This window comes from Lycorma delicatula, chromosome 7, assembly GCF_047948215.1.
Source record: "Lycorma delicatula isolate Av1 chromosome 7, ASM4794821v1, whole genome shotgun sequence".
Lineage (NCBI taxonomy): Eukaryota > Metazoa > Arthropoda > Insecta > Hemiptera > Fulgoridae > Lycorma > Lycorma delicatula.
Window position 1 is genome coordinate 86,334,910 of NC_134461.1, and position 19,151 is coordinate 86,354,060.

At 31.0% G+C, this 19,151-nt stretch overlaps 1 protein-coding gene across 2 annotated transcripts in view; it reads right to left on the reverse strand.

Annotated features, from left to right (window-relative positions):
* The window catches only part of LOC142327344 (ribosomal protein S6 kinase alpha-2-like), a 304,040-nt gene that overhangs the window by 10,436 nt on the left and 274,453 nt on the right, over positions 1-19,151 (reverse strand). For both annotated transcript variants that reach the window (XM_075370301.1, XM_075370302.1), the window contains 5 exons: positions 17,734-17,911; positions 13,312-13,477; positions 5,728-5,889; positions 2,198-2,325; positions 87-212 (listed from right to left, as the gene is read on the reverse strand). In XM_075370301.1, the coding sequence (XP_075226416.1) occupies positions 87-212; positions 2,198-2,325; positions 5,728-5,889; positions 13,312-13,477; positions 17,734-17,911 (760 nt within the window). The remainder of the gene's footprint in view (positions 1-86; positions 213-2,197; positions 2,326-5,727; positions 5,890-13,311; positions 13,478-17,733; positions 17,912-19,151) is intronic.

Consider the following 19,151-nt stretch of genomic DNA (forward strand, 5'->3'; position numbering starts at 1 on the left):
TGATGAGAGGAAAAGTTGCAATATATTTTTTATTACTAACAACACCATAACTTTTAATTTACTGACATAACAAAAACAACTGATACCTTTACAGCATATTCAGTTCTAGTAGTCCTATGTATACACAATCTGCATACTGAATAACTGCCAACTCCAATTTCTTCACGTAACTCGTACTCATCAGTAACTGCATTACCTTTTACATATGGTAACTAGAAAAACACACAAATGTAAGAGAATAACTAGCTACATCAATTTAATATTACTTAATATGACAACATATTTTTATCTAGCATGAATTCATTTATGAGATATAAAAGAAATCAGGAAGACACAACAAGTTCCTGATCCTTTCAATATCAAACATAGTTATATAAACCGCTTCTAATATTCAACTATGTTAATGAATTTATTCATAATTAAAATGTGATCTCTATATATCACAAGGGTCATTTATGTTAGATCCTGTGGTGTTACTTTGCTCTAGAGTAGAAAATTTCTTCCCCTTCAGAACAACCCAGTTATTTTAAGATAGAATTAATTTAGTTCATCAAACAGATTTATATATTAACATGACATTACCAAATCTGTTACATATTGCGCGTATGGAAAGCATTTTTTAAGTAAGGGTTCTCTAAATTTACTGCTAGTTTATTCTTTGGATCAAGAAGTAAGATGAATGTACATTAAGATGCTGTGTATTTCAGTGTAGTCATATTATTATTGCACGTGTGGGGCCTAGTGTTGTCATGTGAAATATTTAATTTCTTATTCCGAAGCAATTGATTCTTTTCTTTAATGCAGTAAGAGTATAAATGTAAAATTCAGTTTATTGTTCCTTTTTCAAGAAAACTCTGTAAGAATTCACTAGTTCAGAAAGAAAAACACATTAAAATGATCTTCCTAACAGAAGCCTGAATTCTACATTTTTTAGCTGAGGAGATCCCTTACAACAATATTCCATGAACTGCCTTTTGTTCTCGGTGTTATAATGATAGAGCTAAATTTCATCATCTGTAATGATCTTCTTAAAGAAATTCTCACTTTGTCTTACAAATGTTTCAGGAGTTCCTGAGATATCTGAACTCTTTCAGCTTTCACGTCATCAGGTTAAGTATGCAGAGTATCTAAATGGTACAAAATTTGCCGAATCCAAGAATAACAATAATGCAGTCCACTTATTCCTTAGAGATCTGTAATTGTACAGCTTTTTTTTTTGTTGATGTGATAATTTTTGAGAATCAGTTCTTCAACATGAACTTAATGAAACCGACCACTTGCAGTCACAGGCCTTCCACTATGTGTTTGCCACTCAAATTTGCTTATCCCACTTCTTCATCTTTGAATTGCCTTAACCATTGTCTTACTGAACTCAATCAACACACTGGTTACCATAAACTATTTGCATTCACCTATGAATTTCAATTGGAGGAGCTTTTTCTACAGTTAGTAATTCAATGCATACTGTTTAAACCGAATGTCTCAACATGCTGCGATTTTAATGAGCAGAAACCGAGTGACCTGTATGTTCAATGTCATAAATGATGTAGGAAGATACATTACAACTACATAGAACTAATTTTATTTGATATGATTAATATAAAAAATAAAAATAAATAAATAAAATAAAATGAAATCAAAATATTTCAGCTCGTTATACAAGCCATCAAAGCAAAAATTTAGACATATGTTTTTAATGAAATTCATTTTTATATACTCTGTGAATAATTACAAAAATTAAGTTCTATCACATTAAATTATTCACTGAAATGTTCTCTTTATAACTGCAAAAATCTTTTGAAACTGAATCATAAGGAAATGTCTATGAAATAAGATATATATCTACAACAAAAAATTCCATTTGATATTTTTATTAATCCATATCAGCCAAAAAAGGCAATTGTTCACTCCAAACTTTCTTACAGACTATTTTCAAACTTTTATAAAACACTGTAACACTGTAACTTTTTAAAATTTGTTGAATGAAAACTGCAGGAATGACACTGCTTAATATCTAGATTTATTAAATAGCTTCTGGAAACAGACTGCAAGGTGTCACACTTTCTTTACATACCAGGGTGTAAGGGTTGTCAACAAACTAATGAAATTCATTATGCTGTCGTTCATCCTGTGAATCATTATAATAACCGGGAAAATCGACTAAATAATTTATGAATTAATTTATGTTACAGCTAACCTTAGTCAATGGTTCTGTTGATCTAGGAGCTGGTTCTGGATTCTGTTGATCCAGTAAACAAGGTGCAATAAAACTAAAACCACGAAATAATTCATGCGCATTAGCACTTGGAGGTATTCCTGGTGAATCTGAAAATAAGAAAGAAACATATATACTTATGTCCTAATTTATCCATGCTTATGGGTCATTCAAGATTTTTATACAAGTTATTTATACAGAATGATGTATATATATATATATATACATATAGACAAAATTTAATCACAACTGAAGTAATTGCCTTGTCAAATGGCTTCATTCCCACACAATCTGAAAATTAATATGAGATGTTCACCAATTATCATAGTTTATTGAAGCACAGGTTTAAAGCAGAATATTTAGCAACATACTTTTGCAAAAATCTTTCTTAATTTTTTACTACGGTTAATAAATTTCATCCAGTTTTATAAATTCAGTTATTTTAAGCATTCATATTCAGTTTAATTTAAGAATTCATTTGAAAAAAAATTTGAAGAAGTACAGTTCACAAATTGCATCTGATTCAAGAAAGGAATTTTTTGTTTCAGTAATTTTACTGGTTTGATGCAGCTCTCCAAGATTCCCTAACTAGTGCTAGTCATTTCATTTCACCATACACGCTACATCATATATCCCTAATGATTTTTTTTCCATATTCCAAACAATGCCTGCCTGCACAATTTTTTCCATCTACCCGTACCTCCAATATCAAAGCAACTATTCCAGGATACCTTAATATGTGGCCTATAAGTCTGTCTTTTCTTTTAGCTAGATTTTTCCAAATGCTTCTTTCTTCATCAACTTGCTACAAAACCTCTTCACTTGTTACCTTATCCAACCACCTGATTTTTAACATTCTCCTATGGTATCACATTTCAAAAGCTTCTAATCTTTTCCTCTCAGGTACTCTGATCGTCCAAGTTTCACTTCCATATAAAGCTACACTCCAAACATATACTTTCAAAAAGGTTTTCCTGATGTTTAAATTAATTTTTTATGTAAGCAAATTAAATTTCTAATTGAAAGCTCATTTGCCTGTGCTATTTGGCATTTTATATCGCTTCTGCTTCATCCCTTTAGTAATTCTACTTCCCAAATAACAAAATTCTTCTACCTCCGTAGTCTTTTCTCATCCTATTTTTATATTCAGTGGTCCATCTACTTTACTTTTACTAGATTTCATTACTTTCATTTTGTTCTTCTTTATTTTCATGAGGTAGTTCTTGTGTAGGACTTCATCCATGTCATTCATTGTTTCTTCTAATCCTTTTTTACTCTCAGCTAGGATTACCATACAATCAGCAAATCGTAGCATCTCTATCTTTTCACTGCACTGTTACTCCGGATCTAAACTGTTCTTTAACATCCTTAATTGCTAGTTCAATATAAAGATTAAAAAGGAATGGGGATAGGAAAAAACATTGTCGAACTCTTTTTTATTACTGCTTAAAATTTTATTCCAGTCTACATTATCAAATGCCTTTTCTAAGTTTATAAATGCCATTTATGTTGGTTTGTGTTTCTAATCTTCCTACTACTATTAATCTGAGTGCTAAAATTGTTTCCTTTGTCCCTATACTTTACTGAAACCAAATTGGCTTTCTCCTAATACTTCTTCCACTCTCCTCTCAATTCTTCTGTACAGAATTCTAGTTAAGATTTTTGATGCGTGAGTAGTTAAGCTAATTTTTCTATATTCTTCACATTTATCTGCTCCTGTTTTCTTTGTTATCACCACAATAACACTCTTTTTGAAGTCTGACAGAACTTCCCTTTTTTTGTAAATATTAACAACCAGTTTGTAGAAGCTATCTACTGCTTCCTCAGCTGCAGTGTGCAGTAATCTGCAGTTATCCCGTCTATCCTAGGACCCTTTATTCCATTCAAATTCTTTAATTCTCTATTAAAGAATATTAGAGTATTGTATCTCCCTTTTCATCCTCTTTGACTTCCTCTTCTATAACACCAATTTCTAACTGTTTTCTATATTCTTCACATTTATCTGCTCCTGTTTTCTTTGTTATCACCACAATAACACTCTTTTTGAAGTCTGACAGTACTTCCCTTTTTTTGTAAATATTAACAACCAGTTTGTAGAAGCTATCTACTGCTTCCTCAGCTGCAGTGTGCAGTAATCTGCAGTTATCCCGTCTATCCTAGGACCCTTTATTCCATTCAAATTCTTTAATTCTCTATTAAAGAATATTAGAGTATTGTATCTCCCTTTTCATCCTCTTTGACTTCCTCTTCTATAACACCAATTTCTAACTGTTTTCCTCCATATAACTGTTCAATATATTCTATCCAGCTATCAACCTTTTCTTTCACATTATAAATCAGTGTACCAATCTTTATTTATCACATTATTAGATTTTAACTTATGCACTACAAAAATCTCCTTAACTTTCCTGTTTGCTCTGTCTATTTTACCAATGATCATTTCTCTTTCCATTCCTGAATACTTTTCTTTAATCCACTCTTGTTTTGCTAATTTGCACTTCCTGTTTATAGTATTTCTTAACTGTCAATAGTTCCTTTTACCTTCTTCATCACTAGCATTCTTTTACTTTCTATATTCATTCATCAACTGCAATATATCCTCTGATATCCAAGGTTTTCTACCAGTTCTCTTTGTTACGCTTAAGTTCACTTCTGCTGATTTAAGAATTTCCTTTTTAACATTTTCACATTCTTCTTTTATATTTTCTACCTTATCTTCTTTACTCAGACCTCTTCTGATATCCTCCTCAAAAATCTTCTTTACCTCCTCTTCCTCAAGCTTCTCTAAATTCCATCAATTCATCAGAGACCTTTTCTTCAGGTTTTTAAACCCCAATCTACATTTCATTATCACTAGATTAAGGTCACTAATAAAACAAATTGTTAGGGATGTAGGATGTAGAGGGTATACTGAAATGAAACGACTAGCACTAGATAGGGAATCTTGGAGAGCTGCATCAAACCAGTCAAATGACTGAAGACAAAAAAAAATATGGTCACTATCAATGTCTGCTCCAGGATATGCCTTGTAGTCGTTGAGTTGATTTCTAAATCCTTGCTTAATATAATCTGTCTTGCTTCATATAATTAATCTATCTGATACCTTGCGATATCGCCCAGCTTTTTCCAAAGTAAAAAGGCAGAAAGGAAAAATGGAATAAAAAAGGCAAAATTTTACAGAAAAAAGGGCAGGACATTAATAGTGTATTCACTGAAACTGTCTGACCCAATAGAACACTTTATATATAAAAGAAATTATTCAATAAACAGTAGAGTATCTACACTATTTCTGCATTTATAAGCTGGTCCTGGTACCTTCAAGAAATTTACTAAATTAAAAAATATAAAAACATCTTGTTACAGACAAGAAAGTTGGTTCAATAATGTTTTTAGGTTATTATAAACAAAAATTTAATTAAGTAAATATTATGATATATGAAAAAAAACTAGTTTTTTCTTATTCTTTTCAATTCATCAACATCTACAAATTATTAGAGAAATCTTTTGTTTACCTTTTGGTGATTTTGATGTGAATTCACTATCAAAATAAAAGGCATCATCTGCTCTACTAACAGCAGGTTTAAAAGGTGGTTGTATTTCTTTACGTAATAGTCTCTCCCAATCTATTGTTGCAAAAAATGGATGATTTTTTATTTCATTAACTCCTTCTGGCCCTGTAATAAATTAAACAAAATGTTAGTAGAGAAATAGAAAAGTAACATGCAGAAATAGTTAACTGCTCACAAATTTTACAGTAAAAGGTTAAAAGAAAATTACATGGAGATCAAACAGTTAAAATTACATTCTTTATTTTTTGTTATTTTTTTGTTTTAAAGTACAATAAATCTAGTTTCCCAGCAGAATTAACCTTTCTGGAGAGGTTTGAACCAACCAACAAGTTTTTTAATATTTTTCATATATTTAATATCCATAATAAAATCTCAAAATTTTGTCAGACATTGTTAGGCTTACAGCAAATAAAAAAATTAACATAATATGTTTACAGAATACTTTAACAAAGTTCATAATATATATAATACAAAAATACCACAACACACTCACACACCCTATAGTAAGTACTGTAACACACAGTCTAAATAATAACAAAAATCATATTTCTTATTTGACTGTAACTTATGTAGTTAAATCATTGTCAAAATTAAACTACCATTAGACTTACATCATCAGAATCAGAAAGGAAAGTGGATATTTAATCATGATACCTGCCCTCCCCTAAAATATTCATTAATTCCATACATTCTATTATAAACATATACAAGCACTCAAAAATAACCAGAATCTGTAGCTGGCACACAATGTAAACAAACTTGCAAATTCCATCGCTAAGTGTACAAAGCTTATAGCATTCTATGACAATCTGTCAAGTGGCATTGTTCTGTATTTTTTATCAGGTGTTCTTGTTGGTTTTTCTTCAATATTCACACTTGTTAAACATGTTCTAAAATTTTTATGATGGGTGATTATAAAGAGCACAGAGATGACATTATATCTATTTCTTTAGGTAAAATAACTGCTGAAACATGATAATTAAAAATGGTTTTAAAGAGGAAGTTTTAGTAAAATAAAGTCTATGACGGGAAACGTCACTTGAAGACCAACTAAGATTACGACATGTGTTTTTAGAATTAGGACTAGCAAAATGAGCAATTTACTCGATAATTCCGATGATATACGGGATGCTTTGGAACTAGATAGTAACTATGATTCTGATCGTATGAGTGATATTGATTCTGACATTGGGAATCTGTTCGACGAAGTACTAAATCGAAATGGTGTAAAATTGAGGTGAATGGAGAACAGTCGGAAGGAATTGCAGAAGGGGAGAAAGATCAGGTTATCGGAGTCGTTGAGGGAGATGAAAACGATGCTGAAGGAGATGGATGGAAAGATTGGAGTGACAATGACGTAAGATTCAATAAGTATATTTATGTAAAGGCTTTAAGCTACCTCGTGGCCAAATACCATAAGACAGAATTAGAATATTTTCAGTTATTCTTTACTGATAGTTTACTTACCGAGATTGTAAATGAAACAAACAGATATTTCAAAGAGAAAATTCAAAAGAATACCCTTTTACGCAAAAAATCTATCTGGTGGTCTTGGAAAGAAGTTACGCTCCGAGAAATGAAAGCTTTCCTAGAGGTTTTAATCAATATGGGTATGAATTCCAAGCCTGAAATTGAAGACTACTTTTCTGCAGACTACATTGACTATCAATCTTTCTTTAGATATATTTTCTAAGGACAGATTCCACCAAATCTTTTGGAATCTTCACGTAAGTCCTCCTCCAAGTGGCCCTGTACAAGGACATATAACACATCCTGGGAAGGTGCGCAGAGTAATCATGTATTTGGACAAGAAGTATAGGCAATACTACGTCCTACAACACAAAGTGAGTGTTGACGAGAGTACAGTGGCTTTTTAAGGTAGAGTTTATTTTAAAATGTATAATAAGGACAAACCCATTAAATGGGAAATAAGGATTTGGATATTATCAGTCAGCAACCGGCTGTATTTGTGCCCTAGAGCCGTATTTAGGAAACCTACAACCAACAGCATGGTCACTGCCAGAGTGGTCTTACACTTAGTGAAAAAACTGGCAGACGATTATGGTACAGTTGAAGAGCTACATGTATTCACTAATCAGCTATACACAAACTTACTTGGCATTAGCACTGCATGAAAAGAAAGTTCACATAACCGACACAATTGTACGAAACTGAAAAGGATTGCCCCCTGCAGTGAGAACAACAAGAAAGATGAAAAATTCACGAAATATGTCATCAGAATGAGTTGTCCAACCAATAAAACTGAAGAAAGGGGAAATCAAAACACACCGAAAAGATGATAAATATTCACTTCTACTCTGAAAGGACACTAATGATGTAATGATGCTTACTATGCTGTATGACAACTCAACCCAGTTTGTAAGACGGGTGAAGAAAGGTGGACAATTGGAAATTGTACAGAAACCAACTGTTGTATGTAAGTACAATGAGTCAATGGGAGGAGTTGACTTAATGAACCATTTTTCCCCATTGGGAAATCAACCAAATGGTGGCAGAAAATCTTCTTTTGGCTTACTGAAACTGCGATTGTAAACTGCTATATTTTGTTTTGTAGCAACAAACCTCAAAAAGAAAAAGTGACAAAATGAAAGTTTAGGAAGCAGCTGGTAAAACAGTTAGTGGGGGAGGTTCAAAATGTAAACAAAAGACATAGACCATAAAATTTTATTGATGAACAGCGACTAGACAATAAATTCCATATAATGTATCCACTTGAAGAGAGAAAAACTGAAGACTGAGTTGTTTGTAGTGATCGAGTGTAAGAGGAGTTCGACGACTGAAAAATTCTTCTGTAAAATTTGTACTGCTAATCCAGGGCTTTGTCCTGGGGTTTGTTTTGAGAAATATCATACTCAGGAAAATTTTAAAAACTAATTTTTGTAAAACATGATTTGTAACTGAAATTTTGTTATCTTTTTCAATAACTAATAGGCCTATCCTAATACAGTATATTTAACATAAGTAAAACTAAAATAATGTAATCAAGTAATTCAAGTGTTTGAAATAAATTAAAAATCTGTTATTGCAAACAAATTTTTTATTATTTATTTACATAAGTTTCAATTATATTAGATAAACAAAAATAGGTTCAGATCAGAAAAACTGGGTGGTTGCTCAAACAGAACACTTTCTGGGCTATAGATTACCTATGTCAATATTTCGTTAGGGTCTGTTAATTGTAGGAATTTCAAAAGTCAGTTTATTGCAACAATTGGTAAATTGAAGTAATTTAAATGACTAGTTTATATGAAAAAAATGTTTAAAAAATTCACATTCATATTCACATAACTTTTTCAATGCGCAATATAATATATTAGATTATTTAATATCATAACAAAAGCTACATCACGCAGTTGTATATATTTTAAATATTTAAAAAAAAGTAAAACATAACCATTTATATCAAAATAAGGGGTTTTAATTTATTAAAAACCAAGTGCAATCACAATAGCGTTTAAAAACCCAAAACAGATTCCGAGCTGGTGGGGATCGAGAGTGTAACATGGCAATCGAGCTCACAAATAAACCGCCATGGCCAGCAGTACTGGCCGTCCGATCTCATACGCCATTATCAACTGACGATCTGACGCAGAAATAGGTGCGGCCAGCAGTGCTGGCCACCTGATCTGAGAGGACATTTCTTGAAAGTTACTTCCGAGGGGAAAGGGTTAATGTGCGATTTGAAGGACCAACTTAAAAATGATCTACACTTTCTTTCTAAAGTTATGGGTGTTGAGAATTGGTGTTATGGTTATGACCCAGAAACAAAACAATAACATTCAAGTCAGCGGAAATCACGAAGTCCAAAAAAAGCAAGCACCAGCATCTCAATCATGAAGATAACACTGATTTGCTTTTTTTATATGAACAGCATTGTTCGGAGAATCTATTCCTTTTGATGAATGGTGAATCAGTATTTCTACCCGGAATTGTTGAGATTACATGAGACTGTGCGACAAAAACACCTGGTGTTTTTGTGGTAGCTGATTTATGACCACGACACAAAAAACTCTCACCTTAATGTCTTCCACATCAAACAATTTTTGCTAGAAAAGAAAATGACTGTTAACCCTGATCCTACCTACTCATCTGATCTTGCTCCAAGTGACTTCTTTTGGTCTGCATATGTAAGAAAGAACTCCTTCCTACAGCGTTTTTGTACCATGGAAAAAGTTAAAGACATTTAATATTTGGGCCTGTGTTAATCACTGTAGGTTTTGAGCAACATTACTTTTCAGGAATACTGAAAATTTTTCCAGCATTGACAGACCCATTGGGAGAAGTGCATTCAGTCAAATGAAGAGTATCAGTAAGTAAAGTTCCAGTAAGTAAAAATTATTAAAACAATTTTTTTTAACAATTCTGGTAATTTTTGGGCACCCAATGGTATTTGTTCAAAACCCTATAAGTAAAACTGACTGTTTCAATTAATCACTAACACCTATTTTACTTTAAAAAAATTCAAAACCATCACTTTGTAAGAGCATGAGAGTTAGCAGCATTTAGTCTATGAATACAAACTGAAACTATATAATGATAATTTTATTTTCCACACAAAATTTCACAACAAAGAAAAACTTAAGTATAATATTCTAAATAAACATGATATTAACCACTTAAATTTACACTTAGACATTACATTTCAGTAGAAATATTGACCTAGATCAATTTTAAACCTTTCCTAGTTCTCTACTCCATGTATCTTGCATCATTACAATATTTTTTTTTTTTTTACTGACATTAACATACAGCATTTTTGTAAAAAATAAAATATTTAGTTAAGAACAGTTTTTTTAAAACTTTATTAAAAAAAAAAAAACTATACATAGATATTCTAAAGAGAGAAAAGAACATTAGTTTTATTTTTTTTAATTTTTATATATATAATTTTTTTTATATGAAATAACTGGAAATTTAATAAACATAAGATAAAATGAAATGTCCTATTTATATCTGATTAGAAATTGTTTTATTTTAATATTATGGATTGTTTTATTTGTAAACTCAACTGATTAAAAAGAACACCAAACATTGTAATTTATCTGTTATAAAACTGCCAAATTCATATACAAGGATGAATCAAATTTAAATTGTAATTTTGCTATTCTAGGCAACAAGCAGTTCCAAGCTGGATGGTGGAGTGGGGGGTTAATGTTCGGTGTGTTGGAGAGGGGGAACCATCTTGGTTAGCTCCTCTGCTCTGTTTTATCATCAGTACAGCCATGAGTGAGCATGAGGTTCTGCTGTCTGTTGCACAACATATAATCATAAGTTTATTAAGTTTTTAACAAATGAAGGCATTAAACCCGCAAAAATTTTAACTCGTTTAAAGGTATAGCTTGAGGATGCTACACTGTCCCAGAACCAAGTGTATACATGAGCCAGACAAGGCAAGAAAGTGTAGAGTAAAAATCATGATAGACGCCCATAGTCAAGTCTCACAGCTGACAATATCAGTGTTGTTTAAGAGCTTATCAAGGGTGATCACTGGTTCACTGTTGAAGAAATCACATCAGAAGTGGGTGTCAGCTATAGAGTGCTCAATCCATTATCACTAATCATAACTTGGCTTTAGAAAAATTAGTGCTCGATGGTTTCCAAGGTTGTTGACTGAAAATCATAAACAGGTCAGGTTGGAGACCTGTGAGACTTCTGAATCGATTTCAGCAAGAAGGGTATGATTTTTTGAGGTGCATTGTAACATGTGATGAGACATGGGTCCATCATTATACTCTGGAATCAAAAATGGCAAGTAAGGAATGGTGAAGGAAAGATGAAGATTGCCAAATCAAAGGCAAAACCCGACTGTCAGCCAGAAAATTTTTTGCAACAGTATTTTTTGACTCAAGGGGAGTTTTACTCGTTAATTTTCTCCACAATCAACGAACGGTGAATGCGGCTTACTATTTCCAACTGCTACAGTCAACAAAAGCCGCCTATCGAAACAAAAGAAACGGTTTGCCCATCATAGATGTCATCCTTCTCCATGATAACGCCAGGCCGCACATTGCAATTTTGGCAAGGGATAAATTGGAAAAATGCACTGAGAAACCCTCGAACACCCTCCTTACAGTCCATATTTCTTCCCATGACTATTTTTTGTTTGCGCCCTTGAAAGAAACACTTGGAGGGGACGAAAACAATGAACACATTGAGGAGCACATGCGCAATTGGTTGACAACTCATCCTCAAACTTTTTGTGAACAAGGAATATTCAAGCTTCCAAATCATTGGAAAAAGTGTGTAGATTGCACAGGAGACTGTAGAGAAATGATGAAGGTATGAATTTCATATACTATTAATCAATAAATCCATTAAAAAAGATTAGCATTTATATTTGATTCACCCTCGTAATAAAAAACAACATAGAATCAATAGCTAATGCAATTTAAATAGCATTATTAATCACATCTTTTGTACTGAAAGTACGTCATTAAAAGTGCTAATATTTCTTTTAAATTTATTTATTTTTAAATGCTACTTTTATTTTTACATTTAGCTTTACTAAATCCCCGAAATATACTGATAATTGTAATGATAATAGCCTATACGCAAGTTTACTTTTAGATTTTTATTTTTTATAAAATACTTCTTGAATATTTCCTTGTTTTTTATTTTATTTTAATATTTATCATCTTTTATTTTATATATTTTAAAGGTTTCATTAAATGCATTTTACACATTAATAAAATAATATAAAAAAAAAATGGATAATAACATGATCAAATTTCACAGATTATTTTATCTAAGTTTTTCAACATTTTCTACAGTATATTATTGCGATTTAAAGTAAATATAATCTGTTTATATTATGAGTATGGTGGAGATTGATGCTTCCTTAATGTAGTTTCATATTATATAATTATTTTGGCGTTATTATAAGCTAATTTATAAATTAACTTTCTTTATGTAGTTTCAGTAAATGTACATGCTTTCATTAATTTTTTATTTAATTGCCATGGAATTCCTGAATTTATCGTATAAAATCTAGACATACGTTCTTGAATTAAGAGGTGAAAAGGTGTTAATTAGAAAGCAAAAGTCTAATAATTACAATATTGGCTACAGTACCGATTATGTGTGTACTATAAAAGCATTTACAGTGAGATGTCCTATTCTTTCCCAATTTCCCTTCTGTACAGCAGGTTATTTTTCATCTAAACTCCTCATTTATTTTTATATATCATATTAAGTAATTTTAACAATTAAATTTGATATCAGAAGGATTAAATTCATAGCACACCTGAGTAACCAGTACTGCAGCATTTGAATGTAAAATTCATAAATAGTTTTATCAGTGACTGATAAATAATGTTGGAAGAGAAGAAAGCTTACAAGATAAGTAGTGTAATGCACTAATGGAAATGCAATTACTAGATAATTGAAAATTACATTCATTAAAAAAAATACCACAGCCTTCATGTTAATAAATTTATAATATAAGTAAAATTTTCAATAATAAAAAATATAAAAAAAATATATCTTTGTATGATATTGTGTACGTGCCTGCTCCTAATCTATTGGCTGGATTTCTTTTAAATAATACTCTAAGTAAACTTTGAGCTTCTTGTGATAAAAACTGTGGCATTCCTAATTTAGCTCTCATTATTTGTGTCATAGTTTCTTTTCTGCTGGTAGCTTGAAAAGGCAGTGCCCCAGTCAGCATCTCAAACTGTAAACAAATAAACAACACCATAATTATAATATTCTTGCAATATTAATTTTAAAAAAATGAATGAAAAAAAATTTAATAAATTCATCCAATAATTCATTAACAAAAGAAAAAAGTAATCATACTTTGCTCATAAATTAAATAAAGCTGAATTTTATCTTTGCACGTGGCAATGAAACAGATATAATATTTTTATAAATATACCATGAATGCAATTGATTTTCGTAAACAATTACACAGGTAGTTTAAATGTATGTAAAATTTAAGATTACCAAAAGCAATAAACGAAGTAAGAAATTTCATAAGAATCTGAAATTAATCATTATAATATTTTAACAATAACATATTTTACTACCTTGTTTTTGTGCTTTCCCTTTCAATTATTACCATTACTTATTATTTTATTTAGTATTCAGTTTGAATTCTTATTAAAAGAATTTCTCCTTTTATAAACTGAATTAATTTTAATCATAGAATATTTTACACGTTACCTGCTAGACTATTTTTATAAATACTGGGCGAGTTATTTAAAACTGCATTTTTCTAAAATATCTTATTCGATTAAGGAAAGGGTTGCTACAGTGGAAACTTATATGTGCTATGGATTCTTATAAGAAACACATCAAATATTCCCTATGCCAGTATTCCAGCAAAGATAGCATAGATGATTTGATCAGAAAGTGGCATACAAAAGGGTCAATTTCAAATGTAAAATGAAACAGGCACCTTTTGTTAGAAATCCAAAAGCCATAGCCAATATTTAAAGAATTTCAGCTGTCTAAAAAAATATACACAGTAAATAAGTTATCACAACAAAGTGGTGTAAAATACACACCTTGCAATAAAGAATTTTTATGATTTTAAATTTGAAATCACATCATGTAACAACTGTACAACAGCTTGAGAGAACAGACAAACTGAAACATTTAAATTATTGCATCTGGCAATTGATCAGACAAGCTTGGTTTCATTCAGATGGAAAGGTTAATCCATACAACACTAGGTATTGGATGACTGAATATCCTTGCCAGATGTCTGAATATTCACTTCACGATGAGAAAATCGGTGAACGGAATGCTGTTTCTGATAATTACATAGCAGTGACCAATATTTTTTGACCAGACTGTCAATGCAGCGTACTGTAAAACTTTCAAAAATTCTATGCTTAGTTAACAGAACATGATAAAGAGTACAGCAAGAAGACGGAGCAATATGTCACACATCAAATGATTTACTACCAAGAGTTAATGGCGCTTTTACAGGAGAATGAACTGTCAACAGAGGGTGGTGACTTCCATGTTCTCCTAATTTGATTGTCTAGTTGTGATCTTTTCCTTTGAGGCTGTTTGAAGGATAGATGAATCAAGACAAACATTCACCAGGAAATCAATGAATATTTACAGTGTTTTATGTCAGGTGACTTAATATGGTCACTCGAGCACAAAAATGCATTCACTTTGAACATATTTTGTAAAAATATGGTAAATAAGTAAACTTTTGCTAATATGAATACAAAATTTAATTTATGTTTTCATTTTTCATTTCATTCATAAAATTTTACATGTCATAATTGTATTTAATCTATAGCGGTTTGGTTTTAAGCTGCTCAACCTCTATAATTTTTGTTTTTCTTCACATACAATTTTCACCTTTCATATTTATTTTTATGATGAAATAAATGAACATAAAAGCAAATAATATTTTTTAACTAATTTTTTTTTACATAGGATAAGCTAAAACTTTATATTCTACAATTTGTTTAAAAGTTTTTTTATTATAGAATTCATCAAATTTGAAGCAACATCTGCACTAATATATTTCAAAAGCCTTTCTATCTTTCTTACACAATCCTTTGCCACTTTAGTCGATACAAATATTTAAAATTTTTTACCAAATCCAAAATCTGTGCTTGGTAGAAACAGCAGAATTCTTCTGCATGTAAACATCCCTTACTTAAGCTATAATCTACCTTCTAATGCAATTTCTCACTTTTTCTAACCTTCACAATATTGCCTAAATAAGAAAATTCAATTAGTGATGTATTATATTAGTCTATTGTTTTATATTGTATTACAATATTTTATTTTAACTATTGTTTTATACTGTATTACAATATTTTATATTGCATAACTGTAGTTCTGTCACACTTGCTGCATGATCAGTAAGAAAAAATTCACTTAATTTAATACTTTATTCTTAATATTGTCAAAATTACTTCATTTTTTACCCCTTCTTTTAGTTGCAGAATTCCTAATAATGTAGAAAACTTAGAACAATGTATCATAAATACTGTTGTTAGTGTTCAGTGGAATACGCTATCATATGATTGAAATTAATTAGACTATTATGTTGATAATTGTTGTGTGACTCACAGTCCGTGCACATAACATTTAATAGATAAAACTTAAAGAAACTGTAAAACCATTTTAGTAATAATCTCCAAATTTACAAATCATCGAAAGTGGTCCATTCATTTGTAATCACCACGTACTATTTGAAAAATAAAAAAACCTTGAATTTTCTGCATCTTACTAAACGTGTAAATAAAAATGTGCTCAACTAATTTTATTAATGCTTTCTGAATTATGATTTAATATGTAGTTATTTTATATATTTTGTATCTTTATGTATTTAATATAATTCATTTGTTTATATTTTAAATAATTAATATGGACTTAATCACATCTACTTCTTACTTCATAATTAATTGTGCATTTTATAATGCTGCGATGATCAAGTTTTCCTTGTTCTAACCAGGAAAATAGCGGGATAATTTCTTTTCTTATCTATGTAGTAGTATAGTTATCAACTCTTGACGTGATTTATATATTACTATGTACTGATCAGAATAAAAGATCTATTTACTTTATTTATAATCATATACTTGTCACATATTCATATACTTGAACTCATAGTCATGTACTTCATCATGTTGCAGATGGGTTCAGCCATATTATTAGGTGCTGTGATTTGGTAAGTAATCTTCACATATTTACAAGGCATCCTGGCATATTTACTAAACATCCAGTAGTTGTGTTAATTCATCTTCACAGCAACTGCAATATATGACAATTTCTACTGGGTTGCTAGTCTACAATAAAGTTGACTAAGAAGGTTGACTAAAGAAGCTTGTGCTCAGCCAACTTTCATGGATCACACTGTTTATTCTCATTATGTATATTAAGTTACATCCCGGCTGGTGGTAGCTTGTCAGAATGGTTGAATGAAATTGTTGATAAGTTATACTAAAAAATATATATTGCTATATAAGTAATTTATGCAAGACAGTCATCACGAAGAGATTGACCTTTGTGGTTTAAATTTTGGAACTCAAAGTTAATACATGGATTCCTAGTGTTATCCATTAAGGTTCCAATATACTCCTTGAAACTAATCACATTCTCCTTCATTGAGTACATTATGAGGTACTGCATGATGGTTTTTAAGCTATTCTAAAGAGATTTTCTGTATGATAGGCTTTGTTCCCATCTCAGTTTATTTGTTTCTACTGATGGAATTGCTTAAAAACTGCATACTGTTGTTACCATTTACAGTATGCCATGCTTGGAAAATGTTCTTGCTTAGAAAATTATAATCTATTTTGTTTGCAGCTTTTCTAAAAGAGATTGTGAAAATGAGATTCTAATTGAGATTGTAAAAATAGATTTATTCTTTATCTAATGCAAAACACTATGATGGTACTGAATTTCAGATGATAAAAACTCACCTCCTGTTAACGCTAATAAAATGGTATAAATATTTTTCAGAATAACTTTTTGAAGTAAGAACAATACCTTTTTCAGAATTTTAAATTGAGTTTGGCACCTGTTCACTATTTCTCTAATTAGAATGGAGAATTACAATTAAAATTTTGCTTTTATTGAAGAAAAAACCATTAGAGAAAAACCATCATTATAAAGGCTCTGTCCAGGCAGTATGCATCCTGTATGTACTTCACTGGAAAATCTATGTCTAAGATAGGAATCACTGATCATCATCACTAAGCAATGATTTTTCACCAATGAGCTTCAAAAACTTATTTTCCTCTGGATAAGAACCAACTAAAAATAAGCTCACATTTCCTTGAAGTAAAACTACACCTCTTATTAGAATTAGATGATGTCTAAAAATATTCAGCTATACTAGATAAACTGTTAATTTTTTCATTTCAATATTTAAATCATAATAACCCACCATAAAAGCATTTAAATCATAAAAACAGAAAAAAAATATTAATATAAAAACAAAAACAGTACCATAAGCACTCCGAAGGACCACCAATCTGCTGCAAATGAATGTCCTTTACGGTTAACCACTTCTGGTGCCATATATTCTATTGTACCACAAAATGAGTATGCTTTTTGATCATCCAAAGGTAATTTACTTAAACCAAAATCAGTTAGAGAAATGTGGCCATCAGCATCCAACAGAATACTTAAAAAGAAACAAATTAAACATTTTTTACTGTTTTAATAAAAAAACATCATTTCCCAATAGATAATAATTACACCTTAAAGAAATGTAATAAAATAGAATAAAATGTATAAATTTTATAATTCACAATTAAATTTCAAGTCTTTTATACAGAGAGATCCAAAAGTCACACACATCAAAATTAAAGTGTCTATGAATAGCACTATAATTGAAAAAGTCCTATCGGCTAGCGCAAAATAGCACTATGGGTATTAACAACAACAAACCTAGATGCCATTGTGATGTGTATTGATCACAGGAAGCTTGCAGCAGTCCTTTGTTTATTGCTTAGTAAAGATGTCATTTTCCTAAGAACAACAAGTTTTCATTGTTGAGCATTATTTTTTCAGTCATTCTTTTGCATGTTGCAGAAGAATTTTGTGGGAAATATCCAGATGTGGCAGTGCCTAATAATTCGATCGTAACGAGATTAATTGCTTGTTGTAGAGAATTTGGATCAGTTGCAGACAAGAAGAGAACCGGGAGACCGGCCATTTTGACTGATGCTAAACTGGCTGAGGTTAAGAATGCAATACAGTAGTTGCCTTCAGAAAGCTTAAGGTGATTATCAGTGCACTCTCAGATTTCATATGGAAGTATTCAGAGTGATAAAGCAGTTACACTTTTTAAATATTACGTTCACAGTGTTCAGGAACTGAAGGAGCCTGATAAAGAAAAGCGCATAGTGTACTGTAAATGGTTTTGGTCATTTGTTGACGATGGAATTGCAGAGCTTGACTGTGTTTTCTTCACTGATGAGGCATAGTTTCACCTTAGTATCTGCATGCAACAGTCAAATTAGTATCTGCAACAGTCAAAATACTAGAATTTGGTCTACTGAAAATCCACATATGTTACATGAAAACCCCTTATACTCTTATAAAATGGAACTGTGGTATGCTGTATCACGTCATCAAATAATGGGCCCAATTTTCTTTGAAACTACAGTGAACATTCTTGTGTACTAAGACATCATTATACAACTTATTGCTCTTCTTAAAGATGATGGAACGTAATTGTTAATTCCAGCAGGACAGTGCCACATGTCATCACACATCTAATAAAACCATGCATGTCTTGAAAAATCTTTTTGGTGAGCGCAAATCATCTCTAAAGGATTATAGCCCCATGTTCACCTGATTTGATGTACCCAGATTTCTTCCTGTGGGTTAAAGGAAAGGTCTATAAAAACAGGCCACAC